General features: G+C 54.9%; 1 protein-coding gene across 2 annotated transcripts in view; it reads left to right on the top strand.

The window, feature by feature from the left end:
• Positions 1 to 3,553: 3,553 nt before the first annotated feature.
• The window catches only part of RBPMS (RNA binding protein, mRNA processing factor), a 140,452-nt gene continuing 126,249 nt past the window's right edge, over positions 3,554 to 17,756 (top strand). Inside the window, exons 1-2 of one of the 2 annotated variants that reach the window (XM_075127441.1) lie at positions 3,554 to 4,021; positions 6,085 to 6,270. In XM_075127441.1, the coding sequence (XP_074983542.1) occupies positions 6,178 to 6,270 (93 nt within the window). In that variant the 5' untranslated portion in view covers positions 3,554 to 4,021; positions 6,085 to 6,177. The remainder of the gene's footprint in view (positions 4,022 to 6,084; positions 6,271 to 17,756) is intronic. The other variant, XM_075127440.1, reaches the window with a different exon arrangement.

Genomic DNA, 17,756 nt, shown 5'->3' with positions numbered 1-17,756 from the left:
GCATCACCAGCTGCAAGGTCAACTGCTCTTGCTTTTTTCCTCTTGTGATGTGCAGAGAGCTACAAAGGTGTGTGATTTCAAGCAGGGTAAGGCATGGCCCAGGGCACCTATTTTGCAAGTGACTTGTGAGTTATCTTCTGTAACCAAGCCACCGTGCTATCAAGCTCACTCCTCTCTGCTTTTATTAGGTCACATCTGCTTCACCCGCTGCTTCTTGAAGGTGCTTTCCCCATGTAAATTCCCAAATGTGGAATGTCAGAGAATGATGCAGGGCCACAGGACACTGCATTGGTTCTGACGAGCAAAATCCCCGACAAGCATGTTTGCAGCTGGTAGGTCCATAGAGTGGCAGGTTGCTTGTGTTGTGTTAAAGTTAAAATGGAAACATCCAAGTGGCTTAATTTGGGAACTGACCACTAGCTATTATCAAAAATGGCAAAAACCAAAAATCAAGCAGCAGCCTTCCTGGCCATGCACAGAGCGAGCAGATTATGACTGCTTCCTGGGGGCTGGCCTGTCAGTGACCCATACTTTAAGATAGGGAGATCCTTGGAGAGGAAGACCCTGATGACATCATTCATGGGCTTGTGTCTCACTCATGCAGCTGTCACAGAGCTACACTCCAGCTTTTAAACAGACAACAGCCCCTGGTTGTGCCAGACCCCCTAGGGGTCCAACGCTTCCTTTAGGTTAGGCCACGTGGCCTCAGAACTTCTTAGACAGCTTCTGGGCTCCATCTTTCCTGTTGCTCACCATGAGATCTGCTCAGTGAGTCCAACTGAGAGAGACTCCTTTCGCCACTTCAGGGATCATTGCATCTCAGCAAGTACGGAAGGTCTCTGGCCTGATGTAGACAGGAGGTCAGACTAGATCAGTGGTTTTCAAACCATGGGTCATGACTCAGAACTGGGTCACGGAATAGAAGGGACTGGGTCACACTGGCTCTGGTCAGCACCATTAACTGGGCCATTAAAAGTCCTGTCGGGGTGCTGCCCGGCTAAGGCAGGCTAGTCCCTACCTGTTCCGACACCGCGTGCTGCCCCCACCCCAAGCACCGGCTCCACACTCCCATTGCTGGCTCCACCCCACAACCCTCGCCCCTCCCACACCCCAAACCCCTCATCCCCAGCTCCGTTGGGTCGTGGTCATCAACAGTTTTTCTTCAATTGGGTCACCAGAAAAAACGGTTGAAAATCTCTGGACTAAATGATCACAATGATCCCTTCTGGCCTTGGAATCTACGAAGCATTTGCAATAACCCCAGGCAGCCTTTTCAAAACAGAGCTGGGTGTATTAGCCACAGCATCGGATTGTCCTTAGGTTCGCACAGGGAAGCAAAGGTACAGCATAGTCTGGACTGGCCAAGCCAGCACTCTTGAGCCATGCTGCTCCAGGAACCGTCTCGGTCCCTTTGTCTCTCGGTCCCAGGTGAGAGCTGCTGTGTCTGTCCAAAGGCCAGCTCTTAACCCAGCCAGTTGCCCCCTTTGTTCTCCAGCTCAGGGCCTTTGCTCTGCTTCCCTGCAGAGAGGTGGGGGGAAAACCTCCTTCATCTTGGCTGGTTGCTAGGTGCAAATGTCCCGGCCATGGTATTCCCATTGTCTTTGCAGACCCTTCATTGATAGGAGTCCTTTCAGCCAGTGCTCTAACAATCCACTCATTCATCCCATCTCTGACCATACAGTTAGGTGAGACACACACCTCCTGTCTCCTGCTCTGCCCCACTGCAGCTGCTTAACCCTTCTGTACCCACTGGGTAGCAACTCCTGGTCAAGTAAATTATGGCCAAGAGTATCATTCATAACAATGTTACAAAAACTTCCCACTTCAGTACAGCAGCACCCTGCCCCGTGCTTTGGCCTGAAATTCAGCTAGGCCTGGGAAAATATTTTGGATGGGATGCAAATTCTTCATTCATCCGTTTGTTCAGGGTAGCAAGAATAGAGGTGGTCCTAGAAATGTGTACACACAATCCGAGGGATAACATGGAGCAGCGTGTTATTGGGGGCCCAGTGCAGGCCACACCCAACGGTTACCTCCAAGGGAATGAAGCAACTCCCACAGGTCAGGGAAGATGCTTCATTTTGGACCCTCCTCCAAGCATGTCCTGCAAGGGGCTCTGGCCCGTGGACATCGACAGCGTGCTTCCCTCTGTATGCTCTGTTCAGCACAATGGGGCTGTGGGGGCCTGGGGAGCTGTGCCAGTGTGCCAGGGAATCTGGGCCCTCGGGGAGGGGAGGGTCTGTCAGAGTGGTTAGGAACCCTCCAGGGAAGGGGGCACATGCTGCATGTAGGGGCGGAGCCTGTGGGTCTCTTTGTTATTCCTGTCCTTTCCCGCCCCAGTGACAGGGGATTGCGCAGTGTGAGATCTCTCTGCCTCACAGGGGCAGGCTGCGTTTCAATAAGGCGCCTCTTCTGGCCCCTGACCATTGAGGGGATCTCTCGCTTGCACTCGGTGTTGGGGATTTGGTGTGTGGAGGGACAGTCCAGTCTCTCCTCTGCCCTGCCCGCAGCATAGTCACTCTTCTCTGGGCTCAGACTGTGCTCAGTGGGGCGAGAGGGGGGCAGGGGGGCCTGCAGTAGGCAATGTGCAAGGTCCGGGGGGGGGGCGGGAGAAGAGTATGACTGCAGCTAGAACTTGCAACGGGTCCTGTGCAGGTGAAGCCAGTGGTCAGGGGAGTGCCCTGCTTCAGTGGGGCTCGGTGCGGATCTATCCGAGCCCAAGCTGGCACCATGGAATGCGAAAAGATACCAGTTTGAAAGCGCCCTTGGTGAGGGAGGCTGATTCCAGAGTATGCTCTCTTACTCCTCTTCCGCTCTCGGTGTATTTGGAGAAACCCAGAGCAAACACAAAGTTGGCTCAATGTAATGTTCCTCCTTCATGTAATCCACAAATCCCCACAAGTTCTCTGGCTACCTGCTACTGAAGGGAGTGCTCCTGGGCTGTTGCCTTTTCCAGCTCTGATTTCAGAGATTCCCGGGGGGTAAGGCCAAAAGGAACCATTGTGATCATCAAGTCTGACCTGCATTTTGCAGGCCCCAGAATCTCACTCAGGGATTCCCGCATCCTGCCCAGCGACTGGTGCTTGACTAGACTGCGTCTGTTAGAGGGAGACCCCTTAAAAAATAAGTGGGTGGTGCCATCCCCAGGGGTTTGCATTGCCAGTGCCCCAGGAGGGTGATGCCAGTTTGGCTGTTGATGCCAAAAGCGGAGCAGGATTAGGGTCTGAATTAGTGGCAAAAACAACAAAAACTTCCAGCCCCAGTGCTCTGTGCGCCCCCCAGTCCCATGTGAGGGGGAGCGAGAGAAGCAGGTGCTAACAAAAAGGAGGTACAAAATGTCCCAGCAGAAGTACAGCTGGTTGGCATGGCTGGTCTGTGACCCCCACAGCCAGGAGAACCCCTCCCTGCCAGAACCCAGTTTCAGGTAAAGGACAAGCTCAGCGTTCATGGTAAAAGCCAAGTTTCTAGCCCTTGGCTTTCTGGGAAGCCTGAAAACGGTGAACCCACAGCTAGGGCTGAGCCAGGGTCACTGATGGCTCCGGAACAACACAGGGTGCTCGTGGGAGGGAGCTAGGGCTGGGACCCTGTGTTGGGGACAGGGAGTTTAGGGGTTTTCCCCTCTGTGCCCCACACACAGCCCAGCTCCCCCTCCCTCTCTGACCCTCCTGCCGCCCACTTCCCCTGTCTGCCCTGCTCCCGCCCCGATCCCCCCACCCCCGGGGTGCCCGGGAGGGAGCTGCCCTCGCTGCCCGGAGCGCGTAGGGCGCACGGACCGGGCACCCCTGGGCCAGTGGCAGCAGTCCAGGCTCCCCCGCCCCCCGTCCCTCCCCCCGCGCCGCAGTTCCCTGCCGGGCCGGGCTGCTGGGGGCTCAGTGCAGCGCCGCCAGCTCCTGATGCTGCTGCCAGCGGCAGGGACCAGCCTCTCCGCAGCCGGCTCCGTGCGCCCCGGGACGGCACCATGAACAGCCTCCCCGCCGACAAGGAGAGCAGCCCGGCCGAGCCCAGCCTGCCCGAGGAGGAGGTACCTGCCGGGGTCCGAGCGCGGGGCGGGGAGCGGGACAGCGCGGTGCCGGGGACCCGGAGGGGAAGGGGGCAAAGGGGGAAGTGGGACCCGGGGGCAGCAGGACAGGGCGGTTGGGGGGCGGAGGGGAAGCGGGGTAGGAGGAGCCGAAGGGGAGCGGGCAGGAGGGTAAGGAGGGGTCAGGGGGAGCGGGGCAGAGGGGGTAGGGGAACCCGAAGAGGAGCCGGGTAGAGGGGCGCGGAGCAGGGGAGCGGAGCCCGGCATGGACCGGGGCGGCCTGGAGGGCAGCGGGGGAGCGGGGCGGGCCTGACTGAGCGGAGTGGAGCTTGGAGGGGAGAGGGGAAGGTCAGCGGAGCCCGGAGGGGGAAGGGGAAACGGAGCGACCCGGAGGGGAGCGGCGTAGAGGGGCCGGGGGGAAGCAGGGCAAGGGGGAGCGGAGCCCGGAGGGGAGCGGGATAGAGGGGCGCGGGGAGGAGCGGGGCAGGGGGGAGCGGGCCGGCCCGGAGGGGAGCGGGGTAGAGGGGCCGGGAGGAGCCGGGCACGGGAGAGGGGCGGCCCAGAGAGGAAAGGGGCAGGGGGGAGCGGAGCCCGGAGGGGAGCGGGGCCGGGGCGCGGAGCCGGGGTTAGCGGGGCGGCCCGGAGGGGAGCGGGGCCGGGGTTAGCGGGGCGGCCCGGAGGGGAGCGGGGCCGGGGCGCGGGGCCGAGGTTAGCGGGGCGGCCCGGAGGGGAGCAGGGCCGGGGTTAGCGGGGCGGCCCGGAGGGGAGCGGGGCCGGGGCGCGGGGCCGGGGTTAGCGGGGCGGCCCGGAGGGGAGCGGGGCCGGGGCGCGGGGCCGGGGTTAGCGGGGCGGCCCGGAGGGGAGCGGGGCCGGGGTTAGCGGGGCGGCCCGGAGGGGAGCGGGGCCGGGGCGCGGGGCCGGGGTTAGCGGGGCGGCCCGGAGGGGCGCGGGGCCGGGGTTAGCGGGGCGGCCCGGAGGGGAGGGGAGCGGGGCAGGGGCGCGGGGCCGGGGTTAGCGGGGCGGCCCGGAGGGGAGCGGGGCCGGGGGTTCCAGAAGGGAGCGGCCGCGTCCGAGGACCCCAGTGCCCGATCTCGCTCTCCCCCGACCGGTCTGGCCCGGGCCCCATGGCCGCCCAGCCCGGGCACTGCAGCGGGCCGGCCGGGGTCGCTCAGGTGTTCGCTCCGCGCCGGCCGGGCACCGCCCCTCGCTCCTGCGGGGACAGAGCCCGGGCCCCAGAGTCTCCCCCGGAGGCCGCGCCGTGCTTTCACCGCACCCCCCGCCGCCCGGCCCGGGGCAGCTGCCGGGACTCGCCGGGCCATGAAGCCCCCTGTGCCCGTCGCCCCGCGGATCGCTGCGCTGGGCTCCAGCCAGAGCCCCCGGCTCCAGGCCGGCCCGGCACCCGCGGAAGGCACCGCCAGGGGTTCGCCCTCCTGCCGCGTCACTGGGCCCTGGGCACGGCTGGGGGCTGCCTGCCGGGCTGGCGCTCCCCTGTCCCCGCAGGGCTGGGCGATCCCAGGGCAGCACACGGATAGCAGCGGGGGCGGGAGGAGAGTTAATATGCACATGCCGTAAAGTGCCATGTGGCAGGGCTGAGCCAGGGCAGTCCCTGGGCTGTTGAGCGTTGCCAGGGCAGTGCGGTGGCACAGGGCTGCAGGCAAGGCTGGAGGGCTGAGGCACCAGGCCAGGGTGGTTGGCTTGCACGCCCGAGAGGGGAGGTGTCTCACCAAGAACACCTGGCACCTAGTGCTTGGACACTTTTCCTGCCTTTTAGTAACACTCTGCTTCACTTGGTTTAGTCTGTATTCGAAGGGCCAGCCAGGTCAGACTCATGGGCCCTACCTCATTTTTAAGCCCAGCAAACCATCCCATCTGCTGGTACTGCTCCATTGTAATGCTTTCCTCCTGCTCTTTAAAAACTGTCCTTGGCAAACGGACTGCAAAAAAGATAACTGTCCCCCTGGGGATGCTACTGTTCTGCTGGTGTGAAAGACGCTTCTCCAGGGCAGGCTCTTGTGGCATCTACCTACCTTTCTGTCCAGTTGAGAAAGAAATGTTCATCTTTGCAGCTTGCCTACTGCAGACCCACAGAGGGAGTTGTGAGCTGGCCATCGGTAGCTCCCAGTCAACAGAACAAACTTCTGTGACTTCTTACCTTGGGGATGGTGTCGTGCAGTGACCGAGAGAGATCTGTGTCAGATGGGATTCCTGTTGGCCAGTCAAATCTCTCCGAGCTCTTTTCTCGCCACCATTTGGTACATATTCTGTCTACGTACAGTTCGTATACAGACACAGTGAAAGGAGTGGAATGGTGTGTTTATAGGAGTGTCAGATAATGAAAAAAGAAAAGGAGGACTTGTGGCACCTTAGAGACTAACCAGTTTATTTGAGCATGAGCTTTCATGAGCTACAGCTCACTTCATCGGATGCTCACGAAAGCTTATGCTCAAATAAATTGGTTAGTCTCTAAGGTGCCACAAGTCCTCCTTTTCTTTTTGGGAACACAGACTAACACGGCTGCTACTCTGAAACCTCAGATAATGAAGTAACTCTCCTGTCCCGCAAACTGCTAGGTTTTCCTGAACAAGTGCCCATCAATGTATTCCACACCTCCACCCACATGGCGAGTGATATTTTATAGCACATAGGAGTTAGGGTGACCAGATGTCCTGATTTTATAGGGACAGGCCTGATTTTGGGGGCTTTGTCTTGTACAGGTGCCTATTACCCCTCCTCTGTCCCGATTTTTCACACTTGCTATCTGGTCACCTAATAGGAGTATAAATATTTGGAGTGGTTTAAATCTCAGCTCTGGGCTGCCTGCACTGAGTGGTACTTCCCCCAACTCTGCAGGAGGGGGATCATAGAGAAGGTTTGCCAGTCTGGAGGGCTGCGGCTTTCTGCAAGGTATTGAAGTAGGTACTTTGTCATCATGCTTGGGAGGGGGCCTCCCGTCCCTGGGTTGGGCTCACCCACTTAAAGGAAAATACCTAGGTTTATTTTGGGACTGGCTCACTGAGTTAATGGCATAGATGTCTGTAAGCATGCGTGTGCAACCCTCTTCCCCCCTCCGTTGCCCCCACATGCTATTTGTGTGTGTGTGGTTCAGATATAATTTTTGCTAAATACTTAAATATTAAACTTAATCATATAATGTGGAGATTCACAAACTGCTCCTACACTGGTAGAAGGTGAAATTCAGACCGTTTGCATGTCACTGGAAAGAATATTTTCTAGATGTCTAATAAGCTTGTGGGTTCTACCTGTGAGTGGAAGTTAGGATAATCTAGGTCAGGGGTTCTCAAACTTCATTGCACCGTGCCCCTCTTGTGACAACAAATATTACTACACAGATCCAAAGCCTGAGCCTGCTTGAGCCTGGCTGCCCTAGAAGCCGGGGGGAGGGGGGAGAAAAATCAAGCCCAAGGGCTCAGTCCCAGGTGTGGAGGCCTGTAACTTGAGTCCTGCCACCCAGGGCTGAAGCCTGAGGGCTTGGGCTTTGGGCTTGGGCTTTGGCCCCGGGCCCCAGCAAGTCTAATGCCAGCCCTGGCGTCGCGACCCACAGTTTGAGAACCGCTGATCTAGGTATTCTGAGTGTGATAACAGCCAAACATGAGCTCCTCCAAGCCTGTTAGCAGAGGAATATCTTACTGGACAGATTCGTAGATTCCAAGTCCTGGAGGGACCACTGTGATCATCTAGTCTGACCTTCTGCATAGCAAAGGCCAGAGAACTGCCCCAAAATAATTCCTAGAGCAGATCTTTTAGAAAAACATCCCATCTTGATTTGAAAATTGTCCAGGATAGAGAATCCACCATGGTAAATTGTTCCAAAGGCTAAAACCCTTACCCTTAAAAATGCATGCTTAGTTTTCAGTCTGAATTTGTCTAGGTTCAGCTTCCAGGCTCATGTTGTACCTTTCTTTGCTAGACAGAGGAGCCCATTATCAAACATATATCAGATATGTCCCCAGATTGACATCAAGGGATCAGGTCGATCTCACACAATAATGGCAGCATTCTTAAATGATTTGTTTTTCAATGGGTACCTGACTATCATAATTTATATTCAAATTCAATATATGCATCAAACTTGCCAAACCTTGGGAGGGTAATTTCAGACCTAACCCTTTTCTGTTTTCAGTTGGAACTCGCCACAGAATACAGACATCCGTTAAATGGGCAAATGCATTATTTCTGACATGGATTATAAAACTGGCTTGAAAACGTACCAGGTACTAAAACTACTGGCCCGCCCTTTGCATGGATAATAACGATAACAAATAATTATTTATTTTTGTCCATAAAACCAGTGCTCTTCCCAGCTCAGCAGGCAAGTGGAACTTGGTAAGGCGGTGACAAAGTACTTTTCTCTTGATTGCATCACTCCATTGTGTATCTTCTCGGCATAGACGGTCACTCGGCCGGTTGTCACTATACCTGGCTTTCATTGTATTTAAGTGGGATATAGATTGTTTTTTACTCACTGAGAGCTTAACCCTGCTTCCAGTAAAGTCAACAAACAAAACACTGAGTAGGAGGCAAAGCAGGCCCAAGACTTGGCTGGATAGAAAATGAAATGGAGTCATGTCCAGCAGAAGACTGAGGGGGAAGTCGTTGTGTTTGGAATGGTGCCGGTGTGCTATGGAGAGTGCAGACCATGTTGTATAAAAAGCCCATGACCGGGAGCGTTTGGTGCACAATACCAAGAGTGGAATGCTCCAGATAAATCTCTATAACTCTGATATTAACGTGGCTTGGGGCAGGGGGCGTTAATAGCGCTGGATTCTTTTCTGATATGGAGGCTCGAGGTTTTGCCGCTGACAATGAGAACAGCTAGCTGGCCCTTGCCGTGGTTAGTACCGTAGGCTTCCTTCCTTTGGTCACGAAGCACTTCTGTCAGGGAAATTCAGTCGTAGTTCCAGTATCACCAACTCCAAGCCTCCAACCTCAGGGTTCAACCCCCCCGGACTCACTGGATTGTCAAACATAATAAATGTTGGGGTCTTTTCCTTTGCTCTCTGGTCTGTGAGCCTTCAGGTTGCAGCCAAGTCACGTTTTCAAGCTGCTCTCTCTAACCAGGAGGGTGAGAAATGTCCTTTTACAATGAAAGGGAATCACCTGACTCCAGGAGCTGGGGCTTTAAAGAAAACACTAAATATCATGAGACACAATAAAATGGTGAAAGCCAGCAGCAGTGTCCCTCACAGAGAAGATTTCAGTGAACAACCCCCCAGATCTTTCTCCATCTACGGGATAGGTGTGACTGGAGCAGCGTTGGTGAGATGGTCACTCACTCCATCTGTGGGGCCGGCACATCAGATCTTGGCATAATGAAGGGGGAGACGTGGCAAATTTCCATAAAATCAAAGCTTTGTTTTACAGCATGGGTCACCCATGTTGTCTCCCTCCTGCCATCACCCTGCTTTGTGACACTCTCTCTATTCTGTGACTCTTCCTTCCTCTCCCCCCCAGTCTGTGACATCCCCTCTAATGTTAGCATGATCTTCTGCAGGGACACAGCCTCCGTCCCATGGCATCTCTTCCCGGCACTCCCAATGGGCTGCCGTGGGGATGATAAGCCATGTGACTTGGTTACCCAGCACCCTCCTAAAAGCCAGGCTCTGCCATGGGAGATGTGGCTGTGAGAGGCACTGGCTGGTAAGCGCTGGGGCTGGCTGGAAGGGGCATGCGGGGTCGGCCGCATCAGTTTAGCCATCAGTCAAGCAATCACAAGTTGGAAACGTGCTTCTGCCCATGGCCTTTGCCTGTCTCTTGACTTGTCTACACAGTGTTTTAACAAGCCCAGGTTAGCTAATGTCATTCCACCGTCCTAGTGTGGATGTGGTTATACCAGAATAAAGGTGCTTACACCAATACAGCTAGCCGCGTTTGGGAAGAGGAACGGGCTATAGTGGCATAGACACCTTTATACAATGACCTGTACAAACTCACCTCCTCCCCAGCACAGCTATCCTGGGATGAACACTGTGTCGAACAGCTTCGTGTCTGCATGGGAGAGCCAGCCAGGGCTGGCTGCATGGAGGAGGGCGTCTTTCAGCTCACCCTTGCCTTGCCACTGTTTGTTTTTAAACACACAATTTGTGGCAGAATCTGCCTGCTGATATACATGTGTGGCCTTTGTAGGGTCAATGTGGGGAGCCAGAGATGGGTCCCTCTGACACGCCAGGGCCCATTTTGGGACAATCAGCAGAAGGGCGGTTGTTCTGCTGGGTGTGTGGAGGATGGTGGTGAGCAGGCTGGGTTTCTCTAGTGTACTCTAGGAAATTGGAAATTGGTTGTCTTTATACCTTTGAGGGCCAGGGAGTGGCCTTTGCACCGTATTTCAGCTATGCTGGTATCACCCTGCAACATACACATCTCCCCTTTTGGGAGCCATCTGCATCTGTGTGCTTCCAGCACAGGCCTTGTCCTGCCCAGCATGGGGCTGGTTTGGCCAAACCCTTCCCTCAGCTGTTTTCATACCCTGCAAACCAGGCAGATGATGAGTGGGGGCCACCACAGCTAGACGAAGGAGTGCTTTTGGGTTTGTAGAAGCAAACCCCTTCACCTTGCTATACCCCCAAAGGCAGGGGTCTGAGCACCACACAGACAGGAACCCGGACCCTTTTCTTTGGCTTTGTATCCCCACGGAGCTAGCCTGTTCATACTGCACCTCGCGCTTGTTCCCAGGCTAGGAGGACTGGATTACTGGGTACAGCAAATTGCCCCCAGCTGTTAGCAAAAGGGCTGCGTTCGTCACTGTTACCCTCTGTGGGGTTCCATCCAGGCAGCGTGTCCCAGACAACACCTAAATCCCCATCTCCAGCACCATGGGACCTGGCACACCGTCAGCCCTGTCCCTGCAATCGGATCTGCCCAGGCCTCAGCCCTCCCTCCAGTGCTCAGCTGCCTGGCCTCTGGCGTGAGTGAGGGTCGGCCCAAGTGATCAGCTGCAGGACTGGAACATGCAATCCTGTGCAATCCTCCAGGAGCCTTCCTGGGACGGTGGGGTCATTAGGGGCTCAGCAAGCCTCTCCCGGCACGTGCTGTAACACGGTAGATGCGTGGGGAGCGCTGCGAGAGGCCTTGCCTGACGAGTCTGTGCTAATAGCAAGGGGCTGCGTTCGCTGATGGGAGGAGCTAGCTCTGTTTCCTGCGCCTCAATAGCACTTAGTGCCCCTGGCTCTTCGGGAGGTCCGGGTGTCCGAGGCTGAGACCGCCAGGCAGTTGGTAGGGAATGTGGCGCTCAGAAGATCTTTTGGCTTTTGTAAATGAGACTGTCGAACTGTAGCCTGAGAATGGCATGTAACTTGGCAGATGCCTTATTTGGTAGTGGAGTGGAAACCCCAGCAACTGCCTCCCCCCAGCCAGATGCTCAGACCCAAATCCCTGATCCTTCGTGGGCAGGAGCTGGGCGGACTCCCGCTGGAATCTCTGCATTCTACGTTCAGGGTGCAGCGTGCAGAGCAGGCGGCCGAGAGCTCCACGGGACCCAGGGACCACACGGACAGAGGTTCTTGCTCTCCAGCCTCTGCTGCCCCACTAACTGGCTGGACTTGCTGGCTGCTTCCAGGGTACAGCACATTGACAGGACAGGTAGGAACTAGCCTGCCTTAGTCCCGCAGCACCACCGACCGGGGCCGCCAGGGTCCCTTTTCGACTGGGCCGTCTGGTCGAAAACCAGACACCTGCCAACTCTAAGGTGGCTGAGCTCTAGGTGGCTGTAGCTCACTTTCCCCAAGTCTGGCCGAGGGGTTTGTCAGGCCTGGCTGCTCCCCCGACAGCCACAGGCCTGCAGGGTTCCAGACAGGAGTGGGGGACCCCCACACTCACCCCAGGAGTAGAGAGCGTGTGTTGGCCCTTGAATGCATGTGGAGGTGTCATGTGCGAGGCCAGTGATCGCTGCTCAGGAATCCTAAGTCGGGAGGCAGCTGAAAATATTCCAGGATTTTAATAATGTACATCCACGGAGCCCATCCCTGTGCCAGCTGAGCCCCTCCCCAGCTCTCATGTATTTACCCTCGCACCCTGGAAGGTAGGACAGGGCTGTTCCTGCCATTGTACACCTGGGAATTGAGGCTGAGTGACTTGGCCAAGGGCATGCAGGGCGTCTGTGGCAGAGCTGGAACTGAATGCAGGTCTATGAGTCCCCGGCTAGCACCCCATCCCCTGAGCCATCCTTCGCCTCTTAGAAACTGTCTGGCTTTTAGGCTGTTTCCCAGATACCCAGCGTCCTTTACTGCGTAAGTGCCCTAGAGAATACTCAGAGACATGAAATAACCCGGTAGTAAAGCTTTGTCTGCCTTTGTCCTTGCCCTGAGCTCCCACTTCACCTCCATAGTCATCTCCTGCCTGAGTGCTTGGCCTCTTGCTTTCTTGTGCCCATTTCCGCATTCCTGCTCTGGCATAGCTCCCCAGCCTTCGTCCTTGTCCCTCACTTTACCCGCCACTTCTCTCCCCTCTGCCTCTCCCCTGCTGCTGTTTGCCAGGGTCTCTGGGATTTCATGACAGGTCTTCTGTTTGCGTTATTCTGCAGTGCTGATAGGCTTCAAGCTGAGCTCTTGTAGGCAGGGCTGGATGAAGGCCCAGACAGTATAGACCCAAGCCGAGGGCTCAACCTCCTGGAGTCACAGGGCTGCATGAGAATCTCAGCTTGCATTATAAAAGAAAAGTGTGTCTAGCTCTCAGCTGTGAAGAAAAGCTTTAAAATGTGCCTGACTCTGTAGAGAGCCTGAGCCCATCACTCTGGGGAGGAGTGGGGAGCTGCTCCATGCGTCCTGCTGGGGTGCTAATTCCAAGCCCCTCTGCTCTGGGGGACCTGCCAGCCAAGCAGGGGGCTCTGTGATGTAGGAGGAGCAACAGCGCAGTGGGCCCAAATGCCCCTCCCAAGCAGAGACACCCTGGTGGGGTAAGTGCTGGGGGCACACCAGCTGTCACCCCTGCCTCTCTGAAGGGGAGGGGAAGCCCCTACTGTCCCTCCTGGCAGGGCCTGTGCTGCAGGGCCTGCCTCTCTGGGAGGAGGGGGGGGCCCCCATCACACTCTCCCCAGCTGGGCCTGTTTCATGGTGTGCCCTGAGTGGATGGCATCAGCAGAGCACTCAGCCCAGCCCAGGACAAAATGTCTCCTTGAGGGGGCCATTTAGGGATCTGGGGCAAAAATTGGGGATTGGTCCTGCTTTGAGCAGGGGGTTGGACTAGATGGTCTCCTGAGGTCGCTTCCAAGCCTGATATTCTATGATTCTATGTCTCCTCCCACCTGCATCATCTAGCTCCCTATGGAGCTTGCCTTTTGCAGGACTCGGGTGGCTGCTGTTCATTGTGGCCATGTCCCTTCCCCCTGGCAGTGCCGCTAGAACAGTCAGCCCCTCCCGTCACGGCAGTCAGCAAATGTCTCTCTCAAATGGCTGAATGACCGCCAGGGAGCTGGCAGGCAGGTGCCCTTGGGAGCAGGGCTGCATCCTGCGGCGGGTCACGCCGCTGTGCTTGGTGGGAACAGGGGGAGCAACGTGGCAAAGCCCCAAGCTGCCTACAGAAGCACTCCTCCCACTCTCCTGCACTGCCTCATGCCGGGGCAGAAACGTTCCTCCCCCCTTTTTGCTGCCCCCCAGGGCCATGTGGCTTTGAACTTGGTTCTAAACACAGGTGAGCATCAGGCCCTGCGTGGCAGGGATGAGTCTTGAGGCCAGCAACAAGGCATGCGCAATGCTAAGCTGCAAATCCCAGTTGGGCCCCAGCGAAGACGGTCTTGTTTATGTCAGTGAATCTGTGGGTTTGCAACATGCTTAAACAGACCCTGGTAATCTAAACCAAAAGGAGAGCAAGTCCGTTAATGGAGAGAGTATTTATGTAAGGACTAATCCCCGGGGATGGAATGTCCCCGGCCAGCGGAGAGCACTGGGCGTACCTTCGTCCCACGCTGGGGATGTTAGACGCGTGTTGTGCAGTGTTTTGCTGTTGTGGTGAAATTCCACTTTCCTAAAGGACAGGCGTGTTTTACAAGTCAATTTCAGGAACACAGTTCTGTGCCAACAGGAGAGAAGCCTGCCAGCACATTTTGGATCCAGCAGCTTTTGAGGTCTTAAATGATGGTTTTCTGTCTCTTCTGTCACAGCTCCTCTCCCGCTTTCCTTCCCGTCTCTGCCGCCACACACATTCACCCCTTTAAAATCCTTTCCTTGAGGAATACCATTCTTCTGCTAGCACCGTGGCTGGTAACGGCAACCAGCACTAAACAGCCTGATGTTTAGAGACACTTCAGACTTATCCAGTGCTCATTGAGACCGGCTGTCAGTTTCAGTTGCGTTGCGGGGCTACTAGCAAAGACAGAGAATCCCACAGGCAGGTGAACTGTGGGGGCAGGACGTAGGTCCCAGATCCCACTATCAGGAACTGCTTCTTGATTTTTACTTACATTTTCCTTTTCTTATATTTATCCCAGCCTCTTGTGAGCTATAGAAATCCACTGAGTGCAATGTGCCTGCCTCCCTATCGGACATGCAGGCCAGATTTTCCCTACCTTATGCTGCATCGATTTCCAAGGGACTACTCACTCATTGTGAGGAAGGGTGGCCAGTCAGGGCTAATAAATTAACCTGAGACGGGGCAGCTTCGGATCATCAGTCACTCAGAAATGGCCTTTCCATAGGGAGCTAGATGATGCAGGTGGGAGGAGACATAGAATCATAGAATATCAGGCTTGGAAGGGACCTCAGGAGGCCATCTAGTCCAACCCCCTGCTCAAAGCAGGACCAATCCCCAATTTTTGCCCCAGATCCCTAAATGGCCCCCTCAAGGATTGAACTCACAACCCTGGGTTTAGCAGGCCAATGCTCAAACCACTGACCTATCCCTCCCCATACATGCATTGTAGGTGTGATTATGCAGCCCTTAGAATTGCAGAAACTTTTAATGACGCGACTTCTGTTGTCACCCTTTGACTATATTCCCAAATCATTTCTCCAAGGAAGCTTCGGTTTAGTTCACCGTCAGCAGGAGCTGTAGAGTAACTGGAAGCAAAGTAATCCCGTTGCAAAATCGGTTTGGTGTTGACAAATACGAATGTCAGGCCATATGACTATAGGGCAATTCTGGTAAAATATTCCATTACCATCATTTTATTCTGTAACCAGGATTCCAGTCTTCTGACTTGTAAGTGATTATTCTTGGGCAGTGGGCAGTCAACCTGTTAAACCACTAGTAGAAAATTAAAGTTAGCTCTGCTGAAGTGTGGTGACTGGAAGGTTTGGTTTAAGTATTAGTTAGGAGTAGCTAATTAAGTGCCTTGCAAGTGACTCATACTCACTGTCTTGCCACTCACCTTTCACCTTTTTGAAGTTAAAGTTTGCTTGGGAGCCGTGTTGTACCCAGCCAGGCAGCCTTGACTGTATTTTATCTGTAAATCCCTTGTGTTTGGAGTCCTCTTGAGGTGGCAGGCTTGCATAATGTGACCTGAGCCGGGCTAGGCAAACAAGTTTATTGCATCCCAATGTCTCTGGAGCTGTTTGCAGGTGACAGATTGTTCCCAGTGTCAGGAAATGCAGTGGAGATGGGAGGAGAGGCTTTCCAAGTGATGGGGTCAATCAGGTGTCAATGGCTATGGAAACCACTGATCACAAGGGCCTTCTGGCTGCATTTGCCATGGTCTGTTGTCACCACCATCTAGCTACATAGCATGTGCTGTGGGAACCCTGATGAGGGTGTGCATAGGGGGGCCTGATTTCCCCACTGTCTGTGTCTCTTGTGTCCCACAGGTGTCTGTGCACAGGGCTGGCAAATGCGTCCGTTCTGATGTGGTAGCATTTTTTATGGCTTTTGCACTCACATAAGGGTGTAAGTGACCAAACAAGGTGCAGAGCAGGAGAGAACCAGCCTCAGCATGTGAAAGAAATAGGGAGGAATCTCATGTCTGAGGTCTATGTGTGCAAACTGGTCTCTGGGGTCACCTGGGAGCAGCCAGCCTTCCCCACCGGGCTGAGATAAATACAGAGAAATGAGGCAAAGCTGGGGACAGAGATAGAAACAAAGACACGAACACGTCGAATGTCAGTAATGTCAGGTCCTGCAGTGTCAAACACCTGGAAACATACAGTGCAGCGTAATGACGGGAGTTAGCGACACGCAGAAACTCTGTTCCACGGGAAATTCCAACATTCGGAAATTGGCATTTGTTCCAAATTGGAATGAAAACAAAACATTGTGAAATTTCCCATGGAATAAAAATTCTGGGGGGGGGGGGGGGGGAATTGTTTTTGGTCAATGGAAACATGAAAAAATCAAAATGTTCTGAGTGTTTTTCTTATTTTATATTGCATTATAATTCATTACAATAAAACAAACTTCAAAACAGCAAGGCATTTCCAAACAGAACATTGACGATTCCCCCACTTTGCAGCCAGGGAATCTGTCCTGGAATCCATCCCTCGATACAGACTGAACTCCCTAGTTGACCTTTCACTGTTAAATCGCTATCCCCCACGACTGTGACTCTGACCCAAGTGGAACCTTGGGCGAGTTGTTTCATGAGGACTCGCCTGTACTGAAGTTGCTCCAGTTTACCTGAAATTCATTAAAAACTTGAGTTGTATTTGTGCCAAACCCTGTGTGGGTTTGAACCTGTGTCAGTAAATGTCCAGCCCCTAGGTCTGAGCCAGTGCCTCTGCTCCCATCCTTCACTCCCGGCTGTCTCTCGTTCAGTTACTCCAGAGCCCACGTCAGGGCTGGAGAAGGGGTGCCCACGAAATCACTGAGAACAGCGATGAAGATGATATAAAGCTCCTAGAGGAGTATAATGTGACAGATAAACAGGAGAGTAAATCCGGCCCCTTGACCTCATTGAGAGCTGGTTGAAGGGGTTAATGGTCTGGTGGCTGCAACGGGTGACTTTCCGAAAGGTGTTTAGCTGAGGTGTCCCTCTCAAGTGGCCCCCAACCTGCCGTTCTGTAAAGTGGCACTGTGGAATTTCAGCCTGTAGACTCTCAGTGACACTAGATCAAACACGCTCAGTTTACAAGGCAAAAGGTGCGTGTTCTACCCCCAGTGAGGCTCCGCAAGCAGGCTGGGCTCTTTCTGGCTCTCACATCACCCCCAGCAGTCATGATCCTTTGAGTGCATTGCGCCCGCCCTCGGTTATTTCCCTGCACACGCATAGGTGCAAACAGGGCAGGGTCTAGCCCAGCAGTGACATAGTCAGCAATCCTGGGGCGGTGTGAGAACATGAATCCGTCTCCCTCTCTCTGAGCTGTGTTGACTTTGCAGGAGTAAAAACAGCAGTAAAACAGTGGCGCTGGTAACCAAGGTCAGGAGCCCTGTGTCCGAGCGCACAGAGAGCACGTCCGAGTGGGACGGTGGCATCTTTCATAGGTTCTCAGGTACGACGGGTAGAAGAGACGATCGAATGGACAGGAGAGTGGAGACGGCTGGCAGGGGTGATCCACTCGGTTATGGCCGCTGAAGTTAAGTGAGGCATAGGTGCTGGCACTAGGGGTCTGTGGGGTGCTGTGGCACCCCCTGGCTTGAAGGGGTTTCCATTATATACAGAGATTACAGTTTGGTTCAATGACTCTCAGCACCCCCACTATACAAATGGTTCCAGCCCCCCTGCAGCGAGGCATCTGGGAGGAGACGTCAGAGAGACAGCTGAGGTCAGGGAATGGGTAGAGGGAGATGGGCCAGGTCTGGAAAGGCATCAGTGTTCAGAGGGTATTGGAAGGCCAAGAACACACAGAGAAATGGTGCGAAG

The sequence above is a fragment of the Caretta caretta genome, chromosome 4 (genome assembly GCF_965140235.1).
Source record: "Caretta caretta isolate rCarCar2 chromosome 4, rCarCar1.hap1, whole genome shotgun sequence".
In the NCBI taxonomy this organism is placed as follows: Eukaryota; Metazoa; Chordata; order Testudines; family Cheloniidae; genus Caretta; species Caretta caretta.
The sequence above is the reverse complement of the archived record's forward strand: the minus strand, read 5'-3'. Positions and strand labels throughout refer to the sequence as shown.